Below are 24,993 nucleotides of genomic sequence, written 5' to 3'. Positions count from 1 at the left end.
TAAATTTATTTAAACTATCAACTTCCACAACAACAGAGGGAACTCTGTTCCAGCAATCGACTGCCCACTAGCTAAAGGCAAACTTCCACATATCTATTCTACAACTCTCTTTCTTCAATTTGAATCTATGCCCACTCAGGTTCTTAATCTGAGCAAGCAGAAGTATCCTGTCAGCATTGACCCTGCTCAAACCATTCAAGGCCTTATACACCTCGATCAGATCACCTCACAGGTGCCTGGTTTCCAAATACTGCAATTTTCAGAACTTAAGACTTTCTTGGTAATAGCAACCCTTTGTTCCACTCACCAATCTTGTTGCCCTTCTCTGTACTCGTTCCAGCAGCTCAACATTCCTCCTAAAATGAGGCCTCCAGACCTGTATGCAGTACTCAAGATGTGGCTTGATCATTGCCTTATACAAGGGGATGATCACCTCCTTCTCCCTGTTAACAAAATTCTTAAATATCATTGAAAACACCCGATGAGCTACTCTTCCAGCCCATCTGCACTGCTCAGAAAACTTCATATCTGACCACTCAATTACTCCCAGGGTTTTTCATTATCCACTATCCTGAGTGCAGAACCACACATTTGGTATGTTACTCTGGGGTTACTGCTACCTATATGCAGTACTTTACATTTGTCAATTAAACTTCAATTGCCACCTCTCAGCCCATCTGCTCAACTTTTCAAGATTCTGTTGCAGTAGTGTACCATCCTTGCATTCATTAACAACTCTGCCAACCTTTGTATCATCAGCAAACTTAGACATTAACTCTGATATACCTTAATCAATATCATTGATAAATACAGAAAACAACAATGGGTTCAACACGGACACCTGGGGAACTCCACTAACAACATTAGCCAACGGAGAACAGTATCCATTGGTTACCACTCTCTGTTTTCTCCCACTCAACAATCACTTTATCCATAGCAGCAACTTGCCCTTAATGCCATATCGCTCCAATTTGTACGGTAGTCTCTCATGTGCAATAGTATCAAAAGCTTTCCTAAAATCCAAAGAAATTGGATGAAAAATTATTTTTTTCATCCAATTCCTTTGTGACCACATTATATTATCCAATCAGATTGGTCGGGCAAGACTTCCCCTTAACAAACCCATGCTGCTTCTGAACTATAATTGCAGTCTTGACTAGATGATCCTGCATTGCTTCCTTAACCAGTGACTCCGTTATTTTCCCTGGAAGAGAAGTTAAACTTACAGGTCTGTAATTACTTGTGTCACCCTTTGTTCCCCCTTTGTGAATTGGGGTTACATTTGCATATCTCCAGTCTGTGGCAACCTTCCCTGACTCTAAGGATGCCCTCATAATCATGGCTAAGGGCCTGCTTACTTCCTTTCCTGCCTCCTTTAATATAACTGGATAGACCCCAGGTGAATTTCTTATGTTTAACTTCAACAATTTTTCCTCCACTTCTCAGTTATTACAAAATCATTCAACTCCCTGTTAGAGTTTGATAAGCTTCTGGCCTCCACTTTGCTACAGACTTCCTCCTGTGTGAATGTAGATGCAAAATACTCATTCAGTTTTTCAGCAGAATCATCTACAATTGAACCATCAATATCAAGTGGATCAACCCTTCCTTCTAGAGTTTACATAAGAAAAGAAGTCTTTACTGTTTGTCTCGACATCCTTTGCCAAAGATTTCTCGTAATCTGCCTTTACTTGCCTAACCTCCTTTGTGACTTGATTACAGGCTGTCTTATATCACATAGGCATCTGTGTCTCCTGAAAATTTATATGCATTTCGTGCATTTTTCTTCTCTGCCACGAGTTTCATTACTTCATCTGATGAACTAATGATATTTATTTCTATTTAGGCCTAAACCTTGAACAGTATTTGTTAGTTGGTATGAAAATCATCCTTGTAGCTTCCAAGATTAATTCCTTCAATGCCTCCCATTTAAATTTGCAGTTGGTAACAACATCATCAGTTAGTCCCACTATATAGAATTTAAAAACTGTCTGAGACCACTGCAGTCACCTTTATGAAAAAAAAAAAATCCTTCACTTTATCCTTGATGTTAGTTACATCTTTGAGTAAATCTCACATCAGTATGCTGTGATCATTGCCACCTAGTATTTCCTTTATTTGGAGATTCTTAATCCATAAATAATCTCTAATGATAATCAGATCAAGAGTATTATTCTCTCTGGTTGCCTCTTGAACATAGTGCTGTAGAAAACTAGCATCCAATAAATCCACAAAAGTCTTGCTAGTGTGCGAGACACCAACCCACAGGAAATTAAAATGCCCCATTAAGACAATCCGATTTACTGACCCACTCGTATTTCTCTGCAGTTGTTCTTTGTACTCATCAGAGTCATTAGGCCTATAACACACTCCTACTCTCAGTTTTGCTTTCCTAGTGCTTATGTCACAACAAACTAACTCAGCAATGCACTGTCCACCCATGTTAACTCGATGCACTTCCTTAGATTTTGTGTTTCTTAACTAACAGCATGACCCCTCCTCCCTTTCTATCCTTTCTGTACACTTCGTACTCCCCAAATTCCAAGCCTGCATTTCTTATATCTGTGTGACACCACATCTCTGATATTCCAACAATATCTGCCTTTGATGTCTTGGCCAGCACCTCAAATTCATCCAATTTTTTTTTCTATACTCCTTGCATTGTTGTAAATGCAAGTATGCATGAACCTATTCTTACTCTTAACTACTCTAACATAGCCAGTGTATACTCTTGTTTCATGATGTGTCACAGCAGTCTTCGAAATCAATTGCACCTCTGTTTCCAGGCTGCTGCTCATTCCAATAGAAGCAGTGCAAGAATCACTTTCACCTGTGCCTGCGACTACTGTTAATCTATTAGTCTGTGAATCCTCCCAAGCTAGCAGTTTTCCGACCCATCTAACATTGCCTCGATAGCATCAGCAAATATTCTTGCATCCTTTCTAGGTATATTCCATCTCTGTAGAATGAATCTCTCTCTCTTATTAACAAGCACAGACCATGTTGAGAAAAATTCTACCCAATGAGCCTTTACAATCTCTCTCGAATTGATTACAAGGCTGTATTCCCTCCTGTCATGTCTGGGCAGAATTGCAGACACTTTTAACTCTAACTTTTGACTGTTTTTCAACATTAGCTGTTTTTCAACATTTGTTTGACTGTTTTTCAACATTAAGTCCACAAATCTTCTCTTAATGTCATTAGTGCCAACATATACAACAGTATCACACTTTGTGCCCTTAAAAGATGATATTTGCTTTAACGTCATGAACTGTTGCCCTTTGCAGACACCATCACAAATGAGTTGTTCAGGAAGATGACAGTTTCTCCAACTTTTTTTTTATAGCTCTAGATGCAGTTGCAGTATTGTAACTGGCAATAGAGGTAATAATATAATCTTCTTGTTCCATCGATGTCCAGGTTTCAGTAAGTAGGATGAGATTGTAAAATTTAGACAGGATGATCGTTTCCAGAGTGGTCATTTTATTCTGAAGACTTCTCATGTTCTGCAGAAGAGTTTTACCCAGAAGAGGAGGTGTATTGAATTGGATTTCTGTAAGAGAAATCCAATTAAATAAGACTCCACTTTCTTTAGTCGACAGCCTTATTATTAGTCTGATCAATTTTAGTCTGATTTGCATATGGATGCCTTGTTGTTATTTGTACAGGGATTTCATTACACTCAACTGCGACTTTTGTTATTGTCGAGTCAACCAAAGAGATCTTTTGGTTAAGTGCTGGAACATTTTCGCATTTCAAAGTAGTCCTCAATTTAATGATGTAGTTACTGTTCCTTCTTTTTCCACCCTTTTTGCCTCTGGGATATTTAATGATTCTGAACAAAATGAGCTTATTAAATATAGAAGGCTGGGGCCAGTTGTTTTTCTTCAACTACGATGAGAAAGATAGCAGAGGTGGTGGCATCATGCTTCTTATCAAGATGCAGCTTGAGTGTGAAAAGAGTTTTTCTGAGGCTGAAGTTGTCTGCCATCATAGCATTTGTGTGGTGTGAGTTAGTTAGAAGCAAAGATGTAATGAGTAATCTTATTGTGGGTGACTTCAATCTGCCCCAGATTGTTTGGAATAAGTGGGAGGGAAACTCACCTTGGGGAAAAAGTTTTCTAAATAAAGATGATTATTATTTGTACCAGCATGTCAGAGATAACACTAGGGGTGAGAGTATTCTTGATCTCATCATTACTCATGAATTAGATGACATCACAGGGCTTAAAATACAAGAACTTTTGGCAGGTTGTTGTTGTTGTTGTTATTTGGTTTTTAGGAGCATTAGCAACTAAGGCCATATTGCTCCGGAGATATGCGGTGGTCATTCCCTGACCTTTCTGCATCCTCCTTATTTGTTGGTCACGGGCTTGAACCCCAGTCTAATCAAGAAGCGTGTGCTACGCACTGCTGCTCCTGCTCACCTGGCTATGGAGGAGCCTTTTGGCAGGTAGTGATCATGCAGTCGTCAATTGGAAGATGAAGAAAGATGTTGCAGTAATTAAAGGTAAGAGATGAGTTTTAATTTCAGTTAACAATTAAGGTTAACCTTTGACAATTAAGGTGCTATATGACATCTATTAATTGGGCAGATTGCACAGTGGAGGCAAATACACTTTAAAGCAAAAATCATGGAAGCCACGAACGCATACGTACAATTAAGAAAATATTACGGGAGCAGGATGCTGAAATGGATGAATGCAATCCAGAGAGCTGGCCAGTCAAATAGAGTAGAAAAAGATAACACAGAACAATTAGCACTTAAGCCTAAAATAGCTACAAGTTGATTTGTAATAGTACAACAGTCAAGGTTAAAGAGGCCAAGGCTGTGTATGAGAAAGGACTGGCTAAGAAAGCAAAGAATGGGGACAAGGAATTTTTCATGTATGTGAATACAGTGCAGAAAAAAAAAAAAAAAAAAAAAAATCAGATTGTACCCTTGTGCACTGGGTGTGGAGAAAGTCTTAGGCAACCCAACTGATGTTTCAGATGAATTGAAGATGTACTTGCATGTGCTTTTACTGAAGAAAGACTCTTTATGTTAAGAAGAGGCTATGCAAGTGAGGCTGAGTCACATGAAATTAGTGATTTTGAAAATACGGATGATTGTTTATTAGAAAAACCTTTGAGCATAAAGGAAAGTAATGATGTTAGAGGTGATGGCCGATACCCTGTATTTTGAGGGAGGCTGCCAGAGTGTATTGAACCATTGAAGTTAATTATGAGGGCATCTTTGGACTCAGAAGAGATTTCTTTGGATTGGAGAAGTGCCAACATATTACCAATGCATAAAGGTAGTTATAAGAGCAAAGTTGTTAACTGAAGATAGTTATTCTGACTTCAGTGGTAGGGAAAATCTTAGAAGCAATGATTAAGAGTGCAATCCAGAGACATTTAGATAGATATGACATTCTGAAGAATATGGTTTTGTTCTTCAGAATGTCATGGTTTTGTTAAGGGTAAATCGTGTTTAACTAACTTATTGGCTATTTTGACACAGTTATTCATGGGCTGGATGTAGTGAACAATTTCAACATAGTTTATTTGGATTATAGTACAGCATTTGACTCAGTTCTTCCCAAGAAGTTATTTTGCAAGCCGGAACAGTTTCACTGGATTACTGGAAAATTTCTAAGATGGATTGCTGTGGGGCAGAAGGCAGAGGCTTGTGATTAATGAATGTTCTTCAGATTGGTGTAAAGTCAGAAGTTCTTGAATCAGTTCTTGGACCACTGTTGTTTCTCATTTTCATGAACAACATTGATGATGGAATAGAAGACTTGATGTCAAAATTTTCAGATGATGTAAAGATTGGTAGAGTAGTTCATGAGCAGTACCAAGCAGTACTGCTTCAGGATGACTTGAACAGGCAGCAGGAATAGTGAGAAAAGTGGCCACTATGTTTTAAATTACTTGCCTAGCCTCCTTTGTGAGTGGAGAATGCAAGGTTTTACACTTGGGAAATAGTAACCCCAAAATGAATTATACACCTGGTGGGGTTGAATTAGAAAGCACAGTATTCCAAATGTGGTCTTACAATTCAACCCTTGGTGGGGTTGAATTGTAAGACCACATTTGGAATACTGTGTTCAAGTATGAAGACCTCACATGAAAAAAGACATTGAGCTGCTTGAAAGGTCCAATGACGGGCAACTCACATGGTGAGATTGACAAAATGGTGACCATATGAGGAAAGACTGTATATGTGAGCTACAGAACTTTTCAACCAGTCAACTCAGAGGTGACTTCATTGAGGTTTATAATGCTCTGAGAGGAGTTAGTAAAATGAATGAAGCTAGAATTTTCACTGTTATAGAAAATTCCAGAACTTAGGGACATGAATTCAAATTACAGGGGAAGAGGTGTAGATCAGATTGTAGGAAGTTTTTTTTTTCAGTCAGCGAGTTGTGATTGCTGGAACAGCTTGCCCTCATAGGTAGTTGAGGCTGATAGTTTGAATAAATTCAAATGTCAACCGGATAGTTACCTATGTGAGGAGGGAATAATTTAAAAAGAGAGGTGAGTATATAGTGCAACTTTTTACCACACTCGCCTTTTTCATAGTGTTTTCAACATGTATTTAAATATAAAAGTCTTACATAAAAATAAAGATTCGTGATTTTTGAAGAAACCTGACAAATTTTTTTAAAATGCAGATTTTTGTGATTTTTGAAGAAATCTGAGTGAATTTTTTTTTAAATGCAGACTAGTATAATTAATAAATGTTATTGTCATATTCAAAGGTTCATAACAATTAATAGTAGAATGAAATAACCATTCATTCTATTATTAATTGCTTATTTTTAAACTTTATAAAATATATTTCAATAAATTTGAGTAAGCATAGTAATTTATAGTAAAAGTACAAAATGTTTCCCATTGATTTGCTTTTGATATTGCATTAGATGTCAGAAAAGATTTCTGATATCTGTTGCAGTAGTACACTTAAGCGAATTTTCCATTTTGCAGGTCATAGGTAATATATTGCTAGAAGATGAAGAAACAAGAATAGAATGGACTAAATTAAGTAATGAAGATAATAATATTCCAGATATTGATTGGTCTATTATTAGTTTGCAGCCACCCGAAGAAAATGAAAATCCTTTATTTTGTATGTTTTTCTTTTGTTTTTATTGGTATTTTGTGTTTGTTACATTATAATATAAGACAGATATTGAGTTACATTACAAGTGCATATTGAATTATAGATATCAAATTATAGGAATGAACTAACCCAAAAACCTTCATAACAAATTTACTGAGTTGAATTTTTGTTTTAGAATAAAAGTTGCTTATTCTAAACAGAATAAAGATTTGTACTTTAAACTAAGTTTTACAAATTCTTATTTTTATTTTCTTATAATCATATAGCAATCATAAATTAAAATGCAACTCATTTTACAATATGATGAAAATTTTATTAAAATAAATACAAAATTTAACACATTTTCAGCATATTCTGTAACAGAATGTGTTTAAGTATGCTCACTTTTCTTGTGTAGGCTGCCATTAATTCTTTCATTGTGCTTTTTAATTGGAAAATCCTGTATATATCACTCTAATAAATAGTGTACTGTCCCTCAAGTACCACTGCTGTCAAAATGAAATGTATTATACCACCTCCCTGAAATTATCTTGCTCCATATCCAATGATGTCATGTGCTTTGGTTTTATAGGTTCCTCAGTACATACCATTGATCACTAGTTTGCATGGTAAATGATAATGCTGTATAAACAAAATGTAGTTAATGTAATTTTAAATAACGTACTACTGATTATTTTAAAATTAGTGGTGCTCCCCAACTTTAAGGATAATGGCTTGTATGCTTTATGACATGTATCATTTAAAGTTTTGATTGGTTTCAATTCAAATTTATTATTTAGTGGAGTGAAAAGGGCATCATAGATTCGTGTATAATAGGAAATGGTTCACGTCTTCATTTTCTACCTCTTTCTCCCTTGTAGTTGTACACGGAGGAAAAAATTAGAAAAAAAAAAAAAAATTGTGCATAGTTTAAGCTGTTCCTAGAAATCAAATATTTATAAATGTAAACTGATTACCTTGCTTATCTCTCTGTTATTGAAGACACTTGCTGTCTGTTACAATAAAAAAACTAGTTTAATGTAACAAAAACTATAAAACAATTATTGCAATAAAAAACAGTCAGATGCATTTCTGTTGGATAGATGATACCAGAGGTCATCAGTGAAACTGTAACTTAAATTACAAAAAAAAAAAAAAAAAAAAAAAAACCAGTCACAGGCAAAAAAAGGGAACTATCCGTGGCATTAAAAATCACACATGCCCTACTAGGATGTTAACTGGCTGAGTGGTGCCTTCTTCTCACTGCTAATTTGGGTGAACTGTGGAGAAGGTACTGGGATACCTCATGGAGGTCAGTTGTGCTATTGTTGTTGCTATCTGAGACAGCTGTAAGGTGCTGTTGCTTGGTATCACTTTTGTATCCAAATTGGATGTAGAGAGGTGAAGAGTAGGGAAGTTCTCTGGATGTGCTTGTATAGGCCACTTAAGTTATAAACAATTCAAATGTGGAAGAACCTTAATGCATGATGAAGAAATCCCAGGATACCCAGCAACTGCTTGTAACAGAAGCGAGTGTTGCAAAAATTGAAGCATTAATCCTGGTAGATCGCTGTTTTAGCATCAAAGAACTAGCTGCAGGGCTCCAAATTACTGTAGGGTCTGTAGAAAACATCATCCATCAACAGTTGCATATGAGTAAAGTGTTTGCTAGATGAGTTCCCAGACTTCTGACACCTTACAGAAGAAGGAAAGGGCACAATATGCACACGAAATGTTGTTGATGTGCCAGGAAAAGCAAAAGGAATTTTTTTTTCAAAGCTAGTTGCCATAGATGAAATTTGGGGTCCGTCACCCTGATCCCAAAACTAAACAAATGTCAAAACAATGGAAGTTTACTAAAAGTATTATTCTAACCTCCTCATAAAACTACATGCTGTTATAAAAGAAAAAGAAAAAAGCTGTCAAAAGGTGTGTGTTTGCTCCACAGTAATGCCCCTGCACATTCATCCTTGTATGTTGCAGTGAGGTGTGCCCACAAATGTGAGTTAGAAATATTGCCACATCCTGCTTATTCCCCCGATCTTCCCCTCGATGTGGGCACCTATATGTAGTGAGGGGGGACTTTCCAGTGACACTGCTGGTTCTCCAGATTAGCATCACTGGGATCCAATGCCCACAGCAGGATCCCAGTGACGCTAATCTGGTTCAGGAACATCAAAGGAATCTGGCATGTTTGCTGTGTGCTGCGACCTGTGGAAATTCAGAAAGGGGATCCTGGTGGTTGAAGGGGACAACTTCAACACACCACTTTGGCCCCTGCTTCAACAAGATGGGTGGCCTTGGATGGCTCGGCCAGGACCAATCAGCTAGTGGGTTTGCCTGCGAGGGTCAACCGTGTCAATGGTCCGAGGGACAGGATTCAAACTGGCAGCTATGTGGGTATAGCATCTAGATAGCCCTGGCATCCCACTCCCAAGCACACTTATTGCTTGCTGGGTAGTGGGTATCCCATTTGGTCACCATGGTGGGTGAGGGAACCTGGGTGCTAAACAAAAAACAAAAAAACTCATGAATCCTGATAAAGTTATTTCTTCTGGTGCATCAACCTAGTTCCTATCTGAAAAATTGACTGTTGACCCAGACAGAAAAGTGTCACTGGGCGGACTTTGTTCCTTCACAGTGACACCTTTTCACGGTTTTGTGGGGGACCGCTGGCACTGCTGACAGATACACACCATGTCACTACATCACTATGTTGACCCAGATGAGACTGTTGTTTGACTGCTGAACCAGATGAGATGGGTTACTCATGGCTGCCCTCAAGGATCCATACTTAGTCCAATATGTTGTAACAAGGTCCTTTATGGGTGGCTGGCTTCTGATCATGGCAATGTCCGTAAGATTGCTTATGCAGATGACCTGGCCCTTTTGATTATGGGAAACTCAAGATTAGAGCCAGAGCAAAAATTAAATAACGTCTTGGATGATCTAAACTCATGGTGCAATGTGCACAAATTAGTTATTTCCATTCCCAAAACGAAACAACTTCTTAAGGGCAACATAAATCTAAATAGACCACCAGTTGTTAAACTTAATAATCAAAGCATCAAGCTAGAAAGAACATACAAATACATTGGAGTAATGTTTGATCATACTCTCTCTTTCATCCAACATGTAAAGTATATTTTTAACAAGATTAACATATCAGCAACTTTAACAAGATGCTGATATGCAGACAAAAGCTGATATGCAGAGATGAAAATGCATTGAAATGTTAATTTTTGATTAGGTGTTAACACCAAAGAGTTTATAAGGTTTTACTTAGCTCCGAGTTTCACTGAGTCATATATTGTAAGTTGTTCTTAAGAACTGTTGTTGAAAATTAAATCTTGTGTCTATGAGAGGTTAAATGGTTATGTCTTTGCAGGAAAATAAGTCTTGTTAATGTTATACATTATAGGTATCGAGTTTTAATGCCTATGTACAAGACCAAAGGTATTAACTTGCAGGAAACTATGTTCTAAAAGATAGTGTCGAATACACTAATGTTTTCTTGCTATTGACATTTATTATGAATATCTTTCTCTTGGAGACTTATACGGCAGTTAATGAGATAAACTTTAAAGCGTGAGGACTTGGAACATTTGCACAGCTTGGATTCCTTCAGCCAGTATTTTTGCTGCTGTAGGTAACAGTCGGTTTGTGCTGTTACCTTATTGGATCTCAGTTGATGGATGTCTGAGGTTTGTTGGAAGAAGTTGAGAACTGAATTAGGATTCTGCATGAAAATTATTTACACTGACTTGGAATGGAGGACTATTCAGTCGGCAAGACTCCTCTAAATGGATTTGTTTCCCTCATACTGAATCAGAATCAAATTGATTTTGGCACTCTCATTACCTTGATTGTGACACTCATTACCTTAATTGCGACACTTATATCCTTGATATTAACACCTAGCTTACTGCAGTTAACATCCAAGATGTTAACTGCAGATTACTTCATATGTGATGATACTGTTGTCAACTTGTTTCCATGGATTTTGGTGGAAACTTAAAGAAGAGAGTTGTTGACTAAGTTAGAGCTATTGTAAAATTGCGTGTCCAGATGTCTCAGGTTGGAGACAAATTTAACTCTGTTTTAAAATGTTCACTTCTTTAGGTTGAAATTACTGTGTTGATGAGATATTTATTTTAAAATGAATTGTGACAGTTTGTTACATTACTTATTATTCTGGTTTGAAGTCTGAACCAAATATTTTGTAAATAGGTTTACTAAAAGTTTAAATTATTATCACTAGGTTGCCCAAGAAAGGTACATAGCTGGGTTTCTTTTAGTTATTTGTTCTTGGATTTCTCCTGGGTGGAGTTGAACAAGTTGATTCTTGGCTGCCAGAACTGCAGTCTTAACTAAAAATCGTTGAATTCTTTGGGTTGCAAAGTATTGCAATTTTATTCTGAAATCATTGTAAATAACTGTTAAAATTGTAGATTTAGATAAGTTTTTTGTTCACTAATACTTTCACTTCTAATTCTATTTCCTATTATATGCTTTTCTCTTCGTTTTCAGGGTAAGTCTCTTCTCCTTCCCCTTCCCCTCTTTTCTATTACTTTTCCTTCCTTACCAGTTCTCCACTTCTCCCACAAGATGCCTTTTCCATTTCACATATTCTTTGAGGTCTCCAGCTAGCTCTGGAAATCTTAGTATGTGTCTCACTCTGATGGTAGTCCCTGGTGTGCCTCCACGTGGCTAGGGTTGGGAGTCAGGGGCAGGGACCAGGTGTTCCCTGCCCTCTGACTCCCAATCTAGAAATTCCCTGGCTGCAAAGTCACCAGGTGCCAACACACAACATTCAACACAACAATACTCACACAAACACACCTACACTGACTCACACTTTCTGGCATTGGCTTCTGCCTTACAGATACTATAGCAGCATATAGGGGTAACCCTAGAGACTGCCTGCATTAGCCAGTAACACTTTGTTGACCCAAATAATGGCACTTCTGCTAAAAGACAGAAAACAGAAATTATATCGGTCCAGAACCTCATTATTTGATGAGCAGTTGGAAGCTGAAGCAGTCATTCAGTGTTTATGATTTGTTTTGCTATAAAATATTCCTTTACTTTTTATTGATTTCAAAATAGGAATGCATGGTAATATTACCATTAGTAATATAATATATAACATGTGCCACGTACAAGATGATGTATTTTTAAATGAATTAATTAATTTTAAAATTTGAATTAAATACCATTGCTCACTCTCATAAAAAATCAGGGACTTATTTAAAAATACAGACATAAAACTGGGTTTTCTTCTTGTGTGTGTGTGTGTGCATGCACACACACACACACACACATGCACACATATATATATATATATATAAAAAAAAACTAATGGCTCACAGGACATATGGAGTAGGAAAAGTAAAGCAGAAAGATGAATGGAGGTAAATAGATGGGTTTGGGTGGTTCAGGGTTGCAAATCCCATTCCTATAGATAGGACCCTGAAGCAAGTGCATTGTTGTCTTTCTCATGATTTCAGTGGATGACCTCTGACAAAGACACTAAAATTGCGAAAAACACTGCAATGTAGTCTTATTTTGGTCACTTTTTCATATCTTATTTCAATTTTTGCCAACTATCGTTCTCTTTAGAAAACATGCTTGGTCACTTCATCCTACCATAAAAAGACTGCAAGATCCTAGATGACTAGGACCTCGCCTTCTTTCTCATAATTTTGGTGGATGACCTCTGACGAAGCCACTGAAATTGTGAAACACTGCAATGTAGTCTTATTTTGGTCGCTTTTTCATATCTTATTTTAATTTTTGACAACTATCATTCTCTTGTTCATATCTCACTTGGTCACTTCATCCTACCATATATCACTACATTTCTTATCCATTTCATCAAATTCACATTTGTGTATGCCGTATATTCAATAGGATTAAACAAAATATCTTCTTCACACTTTCTTCATACCATATATATATATATATATGGTATGAAGAAAAAACACCTGTCCCCACCCTTCTACAGAGTGGTTTGGTCTATCGCATCTCTTGCCGTGACTGCACGAGCTGCTACTTTGGAGAGACTGGACGTCGACTCGAGAAACGTCTCTCAGAACATAAAAGGGCGATCCGTTTGGCCGATGTAGAACACTCAGCTATCGCCGAGCATGTCTGGACAACCCACCACGACATCGACCCACACCACGATGTCGTGGTTGTGGACAGGTCCCACCATCACCTGAGGCGTACCTGGTTGGAATCGCTAAATATAAAATGCTCGGACACCGCTTTGAACAGGAACAGTGGTTGTCAAGTTAACCCCATCACAGAGTCAGTAATTCTATCCATAGACAAACGCTGGCCACGTCACCACCATACGTCACAGCCACAAACTTCAACAAACAATTAACCACGTGCCTCACGCACCATCCTGGCAGTGCATCTCTATTCCAACTGCCATTCAGTATTTTAATCTGATGAAGGCTGCCACCCAGCCGAAAGCTAATTTATTTATTGTAGTTTATTAATGCTCTGTGTAACAAAATAAAAATAAATTTTCGCATTATGAATCCAGAGCACGTAGGCCTGTTTTATTATATATATATATATATATATATATATTTATATATATATATATATATATATATATATATATATATATACATAAGAGGAGAAAACCCAGTTTTATGTCTATTTTTAAATAAGTCCCTGATTTCGTGTGAGAGTGAGCTATGGTATTTAATTCAAATTTTAAAATTAATTAATTCATTTAAAAATGCATTATCTTGATTATTGATACATTTATTGTATTGGTAGACAATTATTGGTACATTCTTACAGTTTGTCTTGCAGACCCAAATTAGATTATGATAAAATTGTAATTAAACCAAATAATGGATATAAACTACACATAGGGGAGGCTCTTACTATAACTAAATTCAAATTTTAAGATAGACACAAAATGAATGCTAGCCCCACATAGAATTTTCAAGGATGTAATTTTTGGATAGAGCGGAAACTGCCTGCAACCAATAGGTAAACTAAGCTCACCACATTCATGTAATCTCAAATACATAAGTACTATTCTCTCTACATGCATAATTTTATGGCAGTAAATGGTGACCTTTTAAAAAGCATAGTTCTTTTCATTTAGAATAGTTCTTTCATTTTTTATCTCCCATTTTGGATGTTTTTAAAAAGACATTAATGCAAAGTTGAAATGAATTTCAGATTAATGTAACTTTAAATGATTACTTACTTGTAAATTAAAGAATTGTTATATCTTCAATAAATGTTTTACTCTTAAAAAAAATTCTAAATCACTTGTTTTAGAGTTTCGTGCCAACACTGGCAGATTAATAACAAGATTAATATTCATTGAATATTTAATAGAAAGCAGTCACTTCTGCTAGGCAACTGACTTTAAAGTATTAGGGAGTCTGGAAAATAAAGTTTTCTATAATAACACCTATTATCACACCTTATTTGTTCACACATCAGGACCTCACAATTTGTGAGAATTATGTTCTTCAAAATGTCTGAAGATATTGAGATTTAGGTCCTCTAGTTAAAAAAGATTAATTTTTCTGGGTCACGAGATATTTTTATATAAAATATACATTAGTACTCTCTTAATTTATTTTACATAAGGTGTGAAAACATTTTAATGGCTTTTGGTGCATGCAGAAGATACTGATTGTAGTAGGGGAAAATTAATTGTATTGTATGTTCTGTTCAGTATGTTCCCTACAACTGCTAGATAGGTACAATTTGTGAACACTGTGTTTGTCCATATATGTTTGTCTGATAACAGCATTTTTGCAGTTGTACGATTTACTTCTTATTTGTTTATTTTTATTTGGGAACTTTGTTTATTGGCTGGAAAATTGGTAATTCTTTCTACAGACATATCATTGTGCAAGCTCTTAAAAACAAAGTACATTTGAGCTGATGAGAATCAGAGTGGTGTCATTCATTGATTTTAAAAAAAATTACTTACACCCAACTGCATATTTCTTAACCTTGCAACCTTGCTTCCTTTTATTTTGTGAGTAAATTAAGTCATTAGCTCAATCAGTGACCACAGGGAGCAACATGTTATTATCATAATGAATGAAAATTAGAAACTGTTCAGAAAGAGGGGTTTAAGTCAAGGCCAGGTTATGTTTATATCATGAAAACAGTAGTTATTCTGACTGAGGAAATTATGTTTATATATTAATATAATTATTTCCACAGACAATTTTTAAAATTTTAAAGTTTGGTAAACCAACTTATCATATTTAAATTATTACTAATGAATCTTTTTGGATAACCTTGAGGTTGATAATATTCATATTATTTCAAAAGTAGGTTTGCTGTTATGGGCATCTCTGAACAAAATGTATTAATATAGAGAAGATGGCATCAGCTTGGCTCATCATAAGAAAAAATTTATTATCTGTAGAATGCACTCTGAAAAGTTTTTTCTACAATACCTGAAAGAGCATCAGTGGTGAGAAAAAAAAAATCTGAAACTTTTGAGAGTCAAAAGGTTAAAGATGCAATGGATTTCGGTGAAAAATCACCTGTTTGAAATTCTGTACAAGGAGACCCTTTAAGATTTTATGGATTTTCACTTTTTAAATTTAAAAGCAAAATTTTGGTTAGTTAGTTAAGATTAATAAAACTTAAATATGAAAGTGGTGTAAGTCATTTTTACCATTCAGAAAACATACTTTTTTCCAATATTTTAATTTTAGTAATCTTTACTGATATTTCAATGATACTATAACAATGATAGTTATTAAGAGATTTCATCATGTTCCTTGATTTTTCTGTAATGAGAGACTGAAAATATTAAAATACTCAAAAGAGTATAAATTTTATTTACACTATTATCATATTTAAGGTTTTCTTAATCTTAACTAAAATTTCTAATTACAATGGTTATTAGTTAAGGTTTGTAACTCATGTTTCCCATCATACATTATGATATCTCTGATAATCCTATTTCTGCTGTCCATTGATTTTAATGGATGCTGAGGATAATGGATTGTTTACTTGAAGATATAAGGCAAAGCATGATGAGTTCTTAAATAAAAGTCCTAACAGTATAGCAGTTTTGCCATTTGCTACTCATTTGAAGGGATTTTTAACCCTAATAAGTCCACGAATGCACACTTGTACAGAATATCATGCGCACACACACACACACACACACACACACACACACACACACACACACACACACACACACACACACACACACACACACACAGAGCACAATATTAGCATTAGTTGAGGCATATGATACAAGGAAGCAAGCTTATAGAGCATTCTTCTTAAAAAAAAAAAAAAAAAAACCTTCCCATTTCACCCATTCGGTCACCCCGAATGTTTGTCTAGTTCGGCCTTGAATTTATTTAAGCTATCAACTTCCACAACAGATGGAAGTCTATTCCAGCAATCAACTACCCGCTGGCTAAAGGCAAACTTCCGCACATCTAGTCTACAACTGTCTTTCCTCAATTTGAATTTATACCCCCTAAGGTGTGGAATCTGAGCAAGAGGAAATATCCCATCAGCATTCAGCCTGCTCAAACCATTCAAGGCCTTGTGCACCTCAATCAGAGTACCTCGCAGGTGCCTAGTCTTCAGATTCTGCAACTTGCAGAATTTAAGCCTCTCTTGGTAAGAGAACCCCTACATCCTTCCAAAAATGAGGCCTACAGACCTGTACGCAGTACTCAAGGTGTGGCCTGACCATTGCCTTATACAAAGGTATAATCACCTCCTTGTCTCTACTTGAAAAATTCCTATATATCATTGATAAAACTCTATGACCTGCTCTGGCCACCTGTCTGCACTGCTCAGAGAACTTCATATCCGACTGCACAATTACCCCCAGATCTTTTTCATTCTCCACCTCCCTGAGTGTAGCACCACGCAGTTGGTACATTTCTCTTGGGTTACTGCTACCCATATGCAATACTTTCCATTTGTAAATATTAAACTTCAGTTGCCACTTCTCAGCCCATCTACCTAACTTTTCTAGATCCTGTTGCAGTAGCATACTGTCTTTACTATCATTAACAACCCTGCCAACCTTTCTGTCATCTGCAAACTTGGACATTAAGTCTGATATACCTTCATTGATAAATACACAAAACAACAATGGGCCTAGGATGAAACCTGGGGGATTCTACTACGAGGGGTTTCCAAAAAGTAAGGTAACACATTTTTTCTCTCGATGATGTTTAATAATATGAAGTTAAAATTACACACCAAGAAATAAGTGAACATGCACTACTTCTCCACAAAGTCTCCAGTTTTATTGATGCACTTGTCCCAACGATGGATCAGTTTATCAATACCAGTACTGAAGAAGTCCGTGCCCACACGCAGTAACCAACATCCCACTGCCTGATGAACTTCCTCATTCATGGTGAAATGCCACTTTCCTGAAAGGTGTTTTTCCAGAGGGCCAAACAAATGGAAGTCTGAAGGCACTAAGTCTGGGCTGTAGGGGGGATGTGAGAGTTTCCCAACGATTTGGCGCAACCACTCATGAGTGGTGTGGGCAGTTTGTTGTTTGTTATTTGGTTTTTAGGAGCATTAGCAACTAAGGCCATATTGCTCTGCGATGGTCATTCCCTGACCTTTCCGCATCCTCCGTATTTGGTGGTGACGGGCTCGAACCCCGGTCTAATCAAGAAGCGTGTGCTATGCACTGCTGCTCCTTCCCACCTGGCTACGGAGGCGCCCCCGTGTGGGCAGTGTGTGGAGTTGTGTTGTCGTGCAAAAAAAATCATGCCACGTCAGGAATCCTGGTCATTTGCATTGAATGTGGCTTTCAGTTTTTCCAAAGTTGCACAGTAAAGCTGCGCATTGATTGTTCCTCCCTTCGGCAAGAAATCCACCAACAGAATACCTTGGTGATCCCAGAACACTGTGGCCATGACTTTTTGGACACTGGAACAGTTTTGAATTTTTTGTGCACAGGAGATTGTGGATGTTTCCAGGTCATAGAGCCTTGTTTGCTCTCCATGTTAAAGTGATGAACCCACTTTTCATCTGCTGTGACTATTTGAGCGAAAAAATCCTCTCCTTCATTGCTGTACTGCAACAGGTTCTCCAGACACATCCCCATGCGTTTTGCTTTGTCCTGTTCTGACAATTGTCGGGACACCCAGCGGCAGCACACCTTTCGAAAGCCTAGGACATTGTGAACAATTTTGTGAACAGTCGACTTAGTTCACTATTTGTGCAATTTCACACAGTTTCACTTGCCTGTTTTCAATGACCTTAATGCGCGAAATGTTGACTTCTGTCTTGCTCAATGAAGGCCTGCCCTCCAATGTCAATCTTCGATGTAAACACGGCCCGCTTTAAATTCATTACACCAAAAATACACCTGCTTCTTTGTCATCACCCTTTTTGCCATAGACAGCAGCCAGTTCATTCTGAATATCACTTCGTGAAGACCCTTATGCTTGCAAAAAGCAAATAACTTCATGTACACCTGTTTTGGACCACACTTGCACGGTAGCCACCATTTTGCAGTGGGAATCTGCTGTGAGGCGAAAGAATCGCAGCACTGCACTGGCGGTCTTTTTGAATGTTATTAATGGGTCTGTATGTCCACCATCTCATTCCCTTTCACCATCATTAAGAAAAAAAATGTTACCTTACTTTATGGAAACCCCTCATAATAACATTAGTCCACGTAGAGCAGTGTCCATTTATTACCACTCTCTGCTGTCTCCCACTCAACCATCCCTTTATCCATTGCCACAACTTTCTCTTAATGCCATGCTGCTCCAATTTGTACAGCAGTCTTCCAGGTGCAACTGTATCAAAAGCTTTCCTGAAATCTAAGTATATGATAACAAAATTAATTTTTACATTAGCATTAATAGAGGCATATGATGCAAGAAAGCAAACTTATGCAGCATCAACCAAAAAAAAAAAAAAAACCTCCCATTTCACCCTTCCATTTGTTCCAAATGCCTGTCCAGCTCAGCCTTAAATTTATTTAGGCTATCAACTTCCACAACAAAAGATGGAAGTCTGTTCCACCAATCAACTACCCACTGACTAAAGGCAAATTTCCGCACAACTGTCTTTCCTCAATTTGAATCTGTATCCCATAAGGTTCTTATGGAAACTCAAAGAGGAAGAATCTCATCGGCATTCAGCTTGCTCAACCCATCCAAGGCCTTATACACCTCAATCAGATCACCTTGCAGGTGCCTACTCTCCAGACACTGAAATTTGCAGAACTTAAGCTTTTCTTCGTAAGTGCACCCCTTTGTTCCCCTCACCAATCTTGTTGCCCTTCTTTGTACTCGTTCTAGCAACTCTATATCCTTCCTAAAATTAGGCAACACCTAGAGTACTGTACACAGTACTCTAGGTATTGCCTGACCATTGCCTTGTATAACGGGATAATCACAGCCCTGTCCCTGCTAGAAAAATTCCTATATATCATTGACAACCCTGGCAACCTGTTTGCACTGCTCCGTGAACTTCATATTTGACTGCACAATTTCACTTTCCACTTCCCTGAGTGTAGTACCACATAGTTGGTAGGTTTCTCTCCAGTTATTGCTACCTCATATGCAGTACTTTGCATTTGTTAATGTTAAACTTCCGTTGCCACTGCTTGGTCCATTTGCTCAACTTATCTAGATTGTTTGTTTGTTTGTTTGTTATTTGGTTTTTAGGAGCATTAGCAACTAAGGCCATATTGCTCCGAGGATATGCAGTGGCATTCCCTGACCTTTCCGCATCCTCCGTATTTGGTGGTGACGGGCTCAAACCCCGGTATAATCAAGAAGCGTGTGCTACGCACTGCTGCTCCTGCCTACTTGGGTACGGAGGTGCCACTTATCTAGATCTAATTGGAGTAGACTGTCTTTACTGTTGTTAACAACCCTGCCAACCTTTGTATCATCTTCAAACTTGGACATTAAACCTGATATACCTTCATCGATATCATTTGTAAATATACAAAACAACAATGGGCTCAACCCTGAACCCTGGGGAACTCCAATAATAGCATTTATGCACAAAGAGCAGTATCTATTGATTAACACTCTCTGTCATCTCCCACTCAACCATCTCTTTATCCATTGTAGCAACTTACCCTTAATGCCATACCTCTTCAATTTGTACAGCAGTCTTCCATGTGCAACAGTATCAAAAGCCTGAAATCCAAGTATATGATATCAATATTATTTTTGGCATTCAGTTCCTTTTGTGACCATATCATAGTATCCAATCAGATTGGTCAGACAAGAACTCTCTTTAACAAACCCATGCTGTGTCTTAACTATTACTGCAGTCTTGTCTAGACGATGCGGTCACACAAGTAAAACTAACAGGTCTATAATTACTTGTGTCACATTTTGAGCCCCTTGTGAATTGGTGATAAATTTGCACACCTCCAGTCCATAGGGACCTCCCCTGAATCCAAGGAAGATCTTATAATTATGCTCAGAGTTTGCTTACTTCCTTTGCTGTCCCCTTTAATAAAACTGGAGAGATCCGGTCCACTCCAGGTGCTTTTTTGTTATTATTATTAGCCATAATTATTGTGCAAGGAAGACTGAGGCTTATGCTGCACCAGCCAAAAAAAAAAAAAAAATTCTGAATTACCCTGAGAGAGAGAGAGAGAGAGAGAGAGAGAGAGAAACAAGAATCAGAAATAGAAGGGAATCACCAAGAAAGAGAAGAATGATGATATCCAGCTCAGGACCCTGGATGGACCAAGCCCATACTCACCAGTTGTGAGCCCCTGGGGTTGCTTTGTATTATGTTTAACTTCAACAATTTCTCCTCCACTTTTCTCTCAGTTATTACAAAAACACTTAGCTCTCTGTTAGAGTTTGATAAAGTTCTGGCACTCCCCTCATTGAATAACTCCTCGTGTGAATTTAGATGCAAAATACTCATTCAGTTTATCAGTACCTGAGCATGATCATCAACAGTCAACTCATCTATGTTAAGTGGTCCAATCTGATTCATCCCTTTCCTTCTAGAGTTTACGTAAGCAAAGAACTCTTTGCTGTTTTTCTTTGCATCCTTTGCCAAGGATTTCTTGTAATCTGCCTTCACCTGCCTAACCTCCTTTGTGATTTTATTACAGACTAGTTTATATCTGCATAGGCTTCTGTGTCACTTGATACTTTATATGCATCCCATACATTTTTCTTCTCTGTCACGAGCCTCATTAGTTTATTTGACATCCATTTAGGCCTAAACCTTGAACAGTATTTCTTAGTTGGAATGAAAAACCTAGTAGCCTCCAAAATCAAGTCCCTGAAGGCTTCTCGTTTAGAATTCAATGTTGGTAACATCATCAGTTGATCCCACTGTACAGAATTTAAAAACTGTCTGAGACCCCTGTAGTCGCCTTTATGAAAGCAATAGCTCTTCCCTTTAGACTTGATGTTAGTCACATACTTAAGTAATTCCCACATCAGTACATTGTGATCACTGTCACCCAGTGGTTCCTTTATCTGCAAATTCTTAATGCACGAATAATCGCTGCTGATAATCAGATCAAGAGTATTACTCCCTCTGGTTGCCTCTCGAAAATTTTGCTGTAGAAAACAGTCATCCAATAAATCCACAAAAGTCATACTAGTGTGTGAGTGACCAAACCACAAGTTCTAGTCGATATCTGGAAAGTTAAAATCCCCCATTATAAGGCATTCTGATTTATTGGCTCACTCTATTTCTCTGCAGAATTGCTCATTATACTCATCAGATTTATTAGGATTATAGCACACTTACTCTCATTTTTCCTTTCCCAGTGCTTATGTCACACCAAACAGACTCAACATTGCATTGTCCACTAACACCAATTGGATGCACTTCCTTAGATTTTATTTGTTTCTTAACTAACAGCATGGCCGACCGGGCTGGCCAAACGGGTAAAGTGCCTGCCTGGCAACCCAAAGGTTGCGGGTTCGTATCCAGCTCAGGCTTGGATCAGAGTAAAATGCAAAAACTTTGGGAGGTGCATTATGGCCACAGAAACTGATGCGCCAACAACTAACAAAAAAAAATTTAAAAAAACTAACAGCCCTAACCCCTCATCCCTTCCTGTCTCGTCTATCCTTTCTGTACACATTGTACTTCCCAAATTCCAATTCTGCACTGCTTATGTCTGTGTGACACTAGGTCTCTGATATCCTAACAATATCTGCCTTTGGTGTCTTGACTAGCACTTCAAGCTCATCAAATTTATTAATTCTCCTAGCATTGCTGCAGGTGCAAGTATACATGCACCTGTTAATACATGCATCCAGTTCCTTTGTGACCATATCATAGTATCCAATCAAATTGGTCAGACAAGACTTCCCCTTAACACACACACACACACACACACACACACACACACACACACACACACACACACACACACACCATGCTGTGTCTTAACTATTACTGCAGTCTTGTTTAAGTGATCTTGCATCACTTCTTTAACCAGTGACTCCATTATTTTCCCATGAACAGAACAGGTCTATAATTATTTGTCGCCCTTTGAATCCCATTTCTGAATTGGGGATACATTTGCACATCTCCAGTCCATGGGGACCTCCCCTGAATCTAAGGATGCTCTCATAATTATGAATAAGGGTTTGCTTACTTCCCTTGCTGCCTCCTTCAATATAACTGGATAGATTCCATCAGCCAGCCCCAGTTGACTTTTTTATGTTTAACTTCAACAATTTCTCCTCCACTTTGCTCTCAGTTGTTAAAAATTCATTTGGCTGCCCTGTTAGAGTTTGGTAAACTTCTGTCCTCCCCTTCCTTACATAATTCCTCATTTGTGAATGTAGATACAAAATACTCATTGTTTGTCAGCTATCTGAGCAGGATCATCGACAGTTGAACCACTGACATCAAGTGGACAATCTGATTTATCCCCTTCCTTCTACTGTTTATAAGTAAAGAAGTCTTTGTTGCTTTTCTTTGCATCCTTTGCCAAGGATTTCTTGTAATCAGCCTTTGCTTGGCTAACCTCCTTTGTGACTTGATTACAGACTAGCATATATCTGCCATAAGCTTCTGTGTCAACTGATAATTTATATGCATCCCAGCATTTTTCTTCTCTACAACAAGCCTTATTAGTTCATCTAACATCTATTTAGGTCTAAATCCTAAACAGCATTTCATAGTTGGTATGAAAAGCCTAGTAGCTTCCAAGATTAATTCCTTGATGGCTTTTAGAATTCGCTTTATTTAACATCATGAGTTGATTCCACTGTATAGAAGTTAAAAACTGTCTGAGACCACTGTAGTCACCTTTATGAAAACAAAAACCCTTCCCTTTACCCTCGATGGTAGTTACATCTTTAAGTAAATCCCACATCAGTACACTGTGATCACTGTCACCCAGTGGTTCCTTTATCTGCAAATTCCTAATGCATGAATCATCACTTCTGATAATCAGATCAAGAGTATTACTCCCTCTGGTTACCCCTCAAACATGTTGTTGTAGAAAACAATCCTCCAATAAATCCACAAAAGTCTTGCTAGCATGCGAGTGACCAACCCAGAAGTTCCAGTCAATATCTGGAAAGTTAAAATCACTCATTACAAGACATTCTTATTTACTGGCCCATTCTATTTCTATGCACAATTGTTCATTGTACTCACCAGCATCATTAGGCCTATAACACACTCCTACTCTCATTTTCTCTTTTCTAGTGCTTATGCCATACCAAATTATTCAACATTGCACTGTCCACCCATGTCAACTGGATGCACTTCCTTAGATTTTATGTGTTTCTTAACTAACAGCTTAATCCCTCCTCCCTTCCTACCCTGTCTGTCCATTCTGTATTCATTTTATTCCCCAAATTCGAATTCTGCAATGCTTATATTTGTGTGACACCATGTCTCCGACATCCCAAAAATATCTGCCTTTGATGTCCTGAACAGCACTTTAAATTCATAAAATTTATTTACTGTATTTCTAGCATTGGTGTACACACACCTGTTCTTACTCTTAGTTACCCTAACACAGCCCATGTATTTACTTGTTCCTTGATGACTCCCAGCATCTTTTGAAATCCACAGCAACTTGCTCTCTACGCAAGAATCACTTTTGCCTCTGCCTGTGGCTACTGTTAATCTTTTAGTCTGTGAATCCCCCCAAGCTAGCAGTTTTCTGACCCACCTAACACTGTCTCGATGGCATCAAGAAAGATTCCTGCACCCTTTCTATTTAAGTGTTTCTCATCCCTGTAGAAGCAGTCCCTCCTGTTAACAAACACAGACCATGCTGAAAAAAATTCTATCCCATGAGCCTTTCACAATCTCTTCAGGGCCGAATTGATTGACAATGCTGTCATCATATACTCCCTCCTATCGTGTTTGGGCAGAATTGCAGACACTTTCAAATTCAACCCTTGCTTGTGCCCTTTTTTCAACATTTACCTATACTTGTTAATTAAATCTGCAGATCTCTTACTCTTAAGAGGTCCTACTGCCAACATGGGTGCCTCCGTAGCCAGGTGGGAAGGAGCAGCAGTGGGTAGCAAACGCTTCTTGATTAGACCGGGGTTCGAGCCCGTCGCCACCAAATACAGAGAATGCGGAAATGTCAGGGAATGACCACCGCATATTCCCGGAGCAATATGGCCTTAGTTGCTAATGCTCCTAAAAAACAAATAATAACATAACTGCCAACATGTAAACGATATCACCTTTTGTGCCCTTAAAATTTATCTGCTCTACAATGTCATGAACTTTTGTCCCTGGCAGACATACCCTGGTCCTGTTCCACCTGGTCCTTTTTGCATAATATATTCCCCATCTCCCTGACAATAGAGTCACCAACAGTAACTAGTTCCTGTGGGACCAGCGCATTCTGCCTTGGAGATTGCCACTGTGTTGCCTGATGTACAGGAGTGAGCTCTGGTGTT

The 24,993-nt window shown here is 37.8% G+C and overlaps 1 protein-coding gene across 1 annotated transcript in view; it reads left to right on the top strand.

Annotated features, from left to right (window-relative positions):
- LOC150076268 (acylamino-acid-releasing enzyme-like) overlaps positions 1-24,993 on the top strand; it is a 428,243-nt gene that overhangs the window by 228,409 nt on the left and 174,841 nt on the right. Inside the window, exon 14 of the mRNA XM_090387301.1 lies at positions 6,973-7,114. Coding sequence (XP_090243427.1) covers positions 6,973-7,114 — 142 coding nt within the window. The remainder of the gene's footprint in view (positions 1-6,972; positions 7,115-24,993) is intronic.

The sequence above is a fragment of the Mastigoproctus giganteus genome, chromosome 13 (genome assembly GCF_048544385.1).
Source record: "Mastigoproctus giganteus isolate SK-2022 chromosome 13, ASM4854438v1, whole genome shotgun sequence".
Taxonomy (NCBI): Eukaryota; Metazoa; Arthropoda; class Arachnida; order Uropygi; family Thelyphonidae; genus Mastigoproctus; species Mastigoproctus giganteus.
This window is presented reverse-complemented; position numbering and strand designations above follow the sequence as displayed.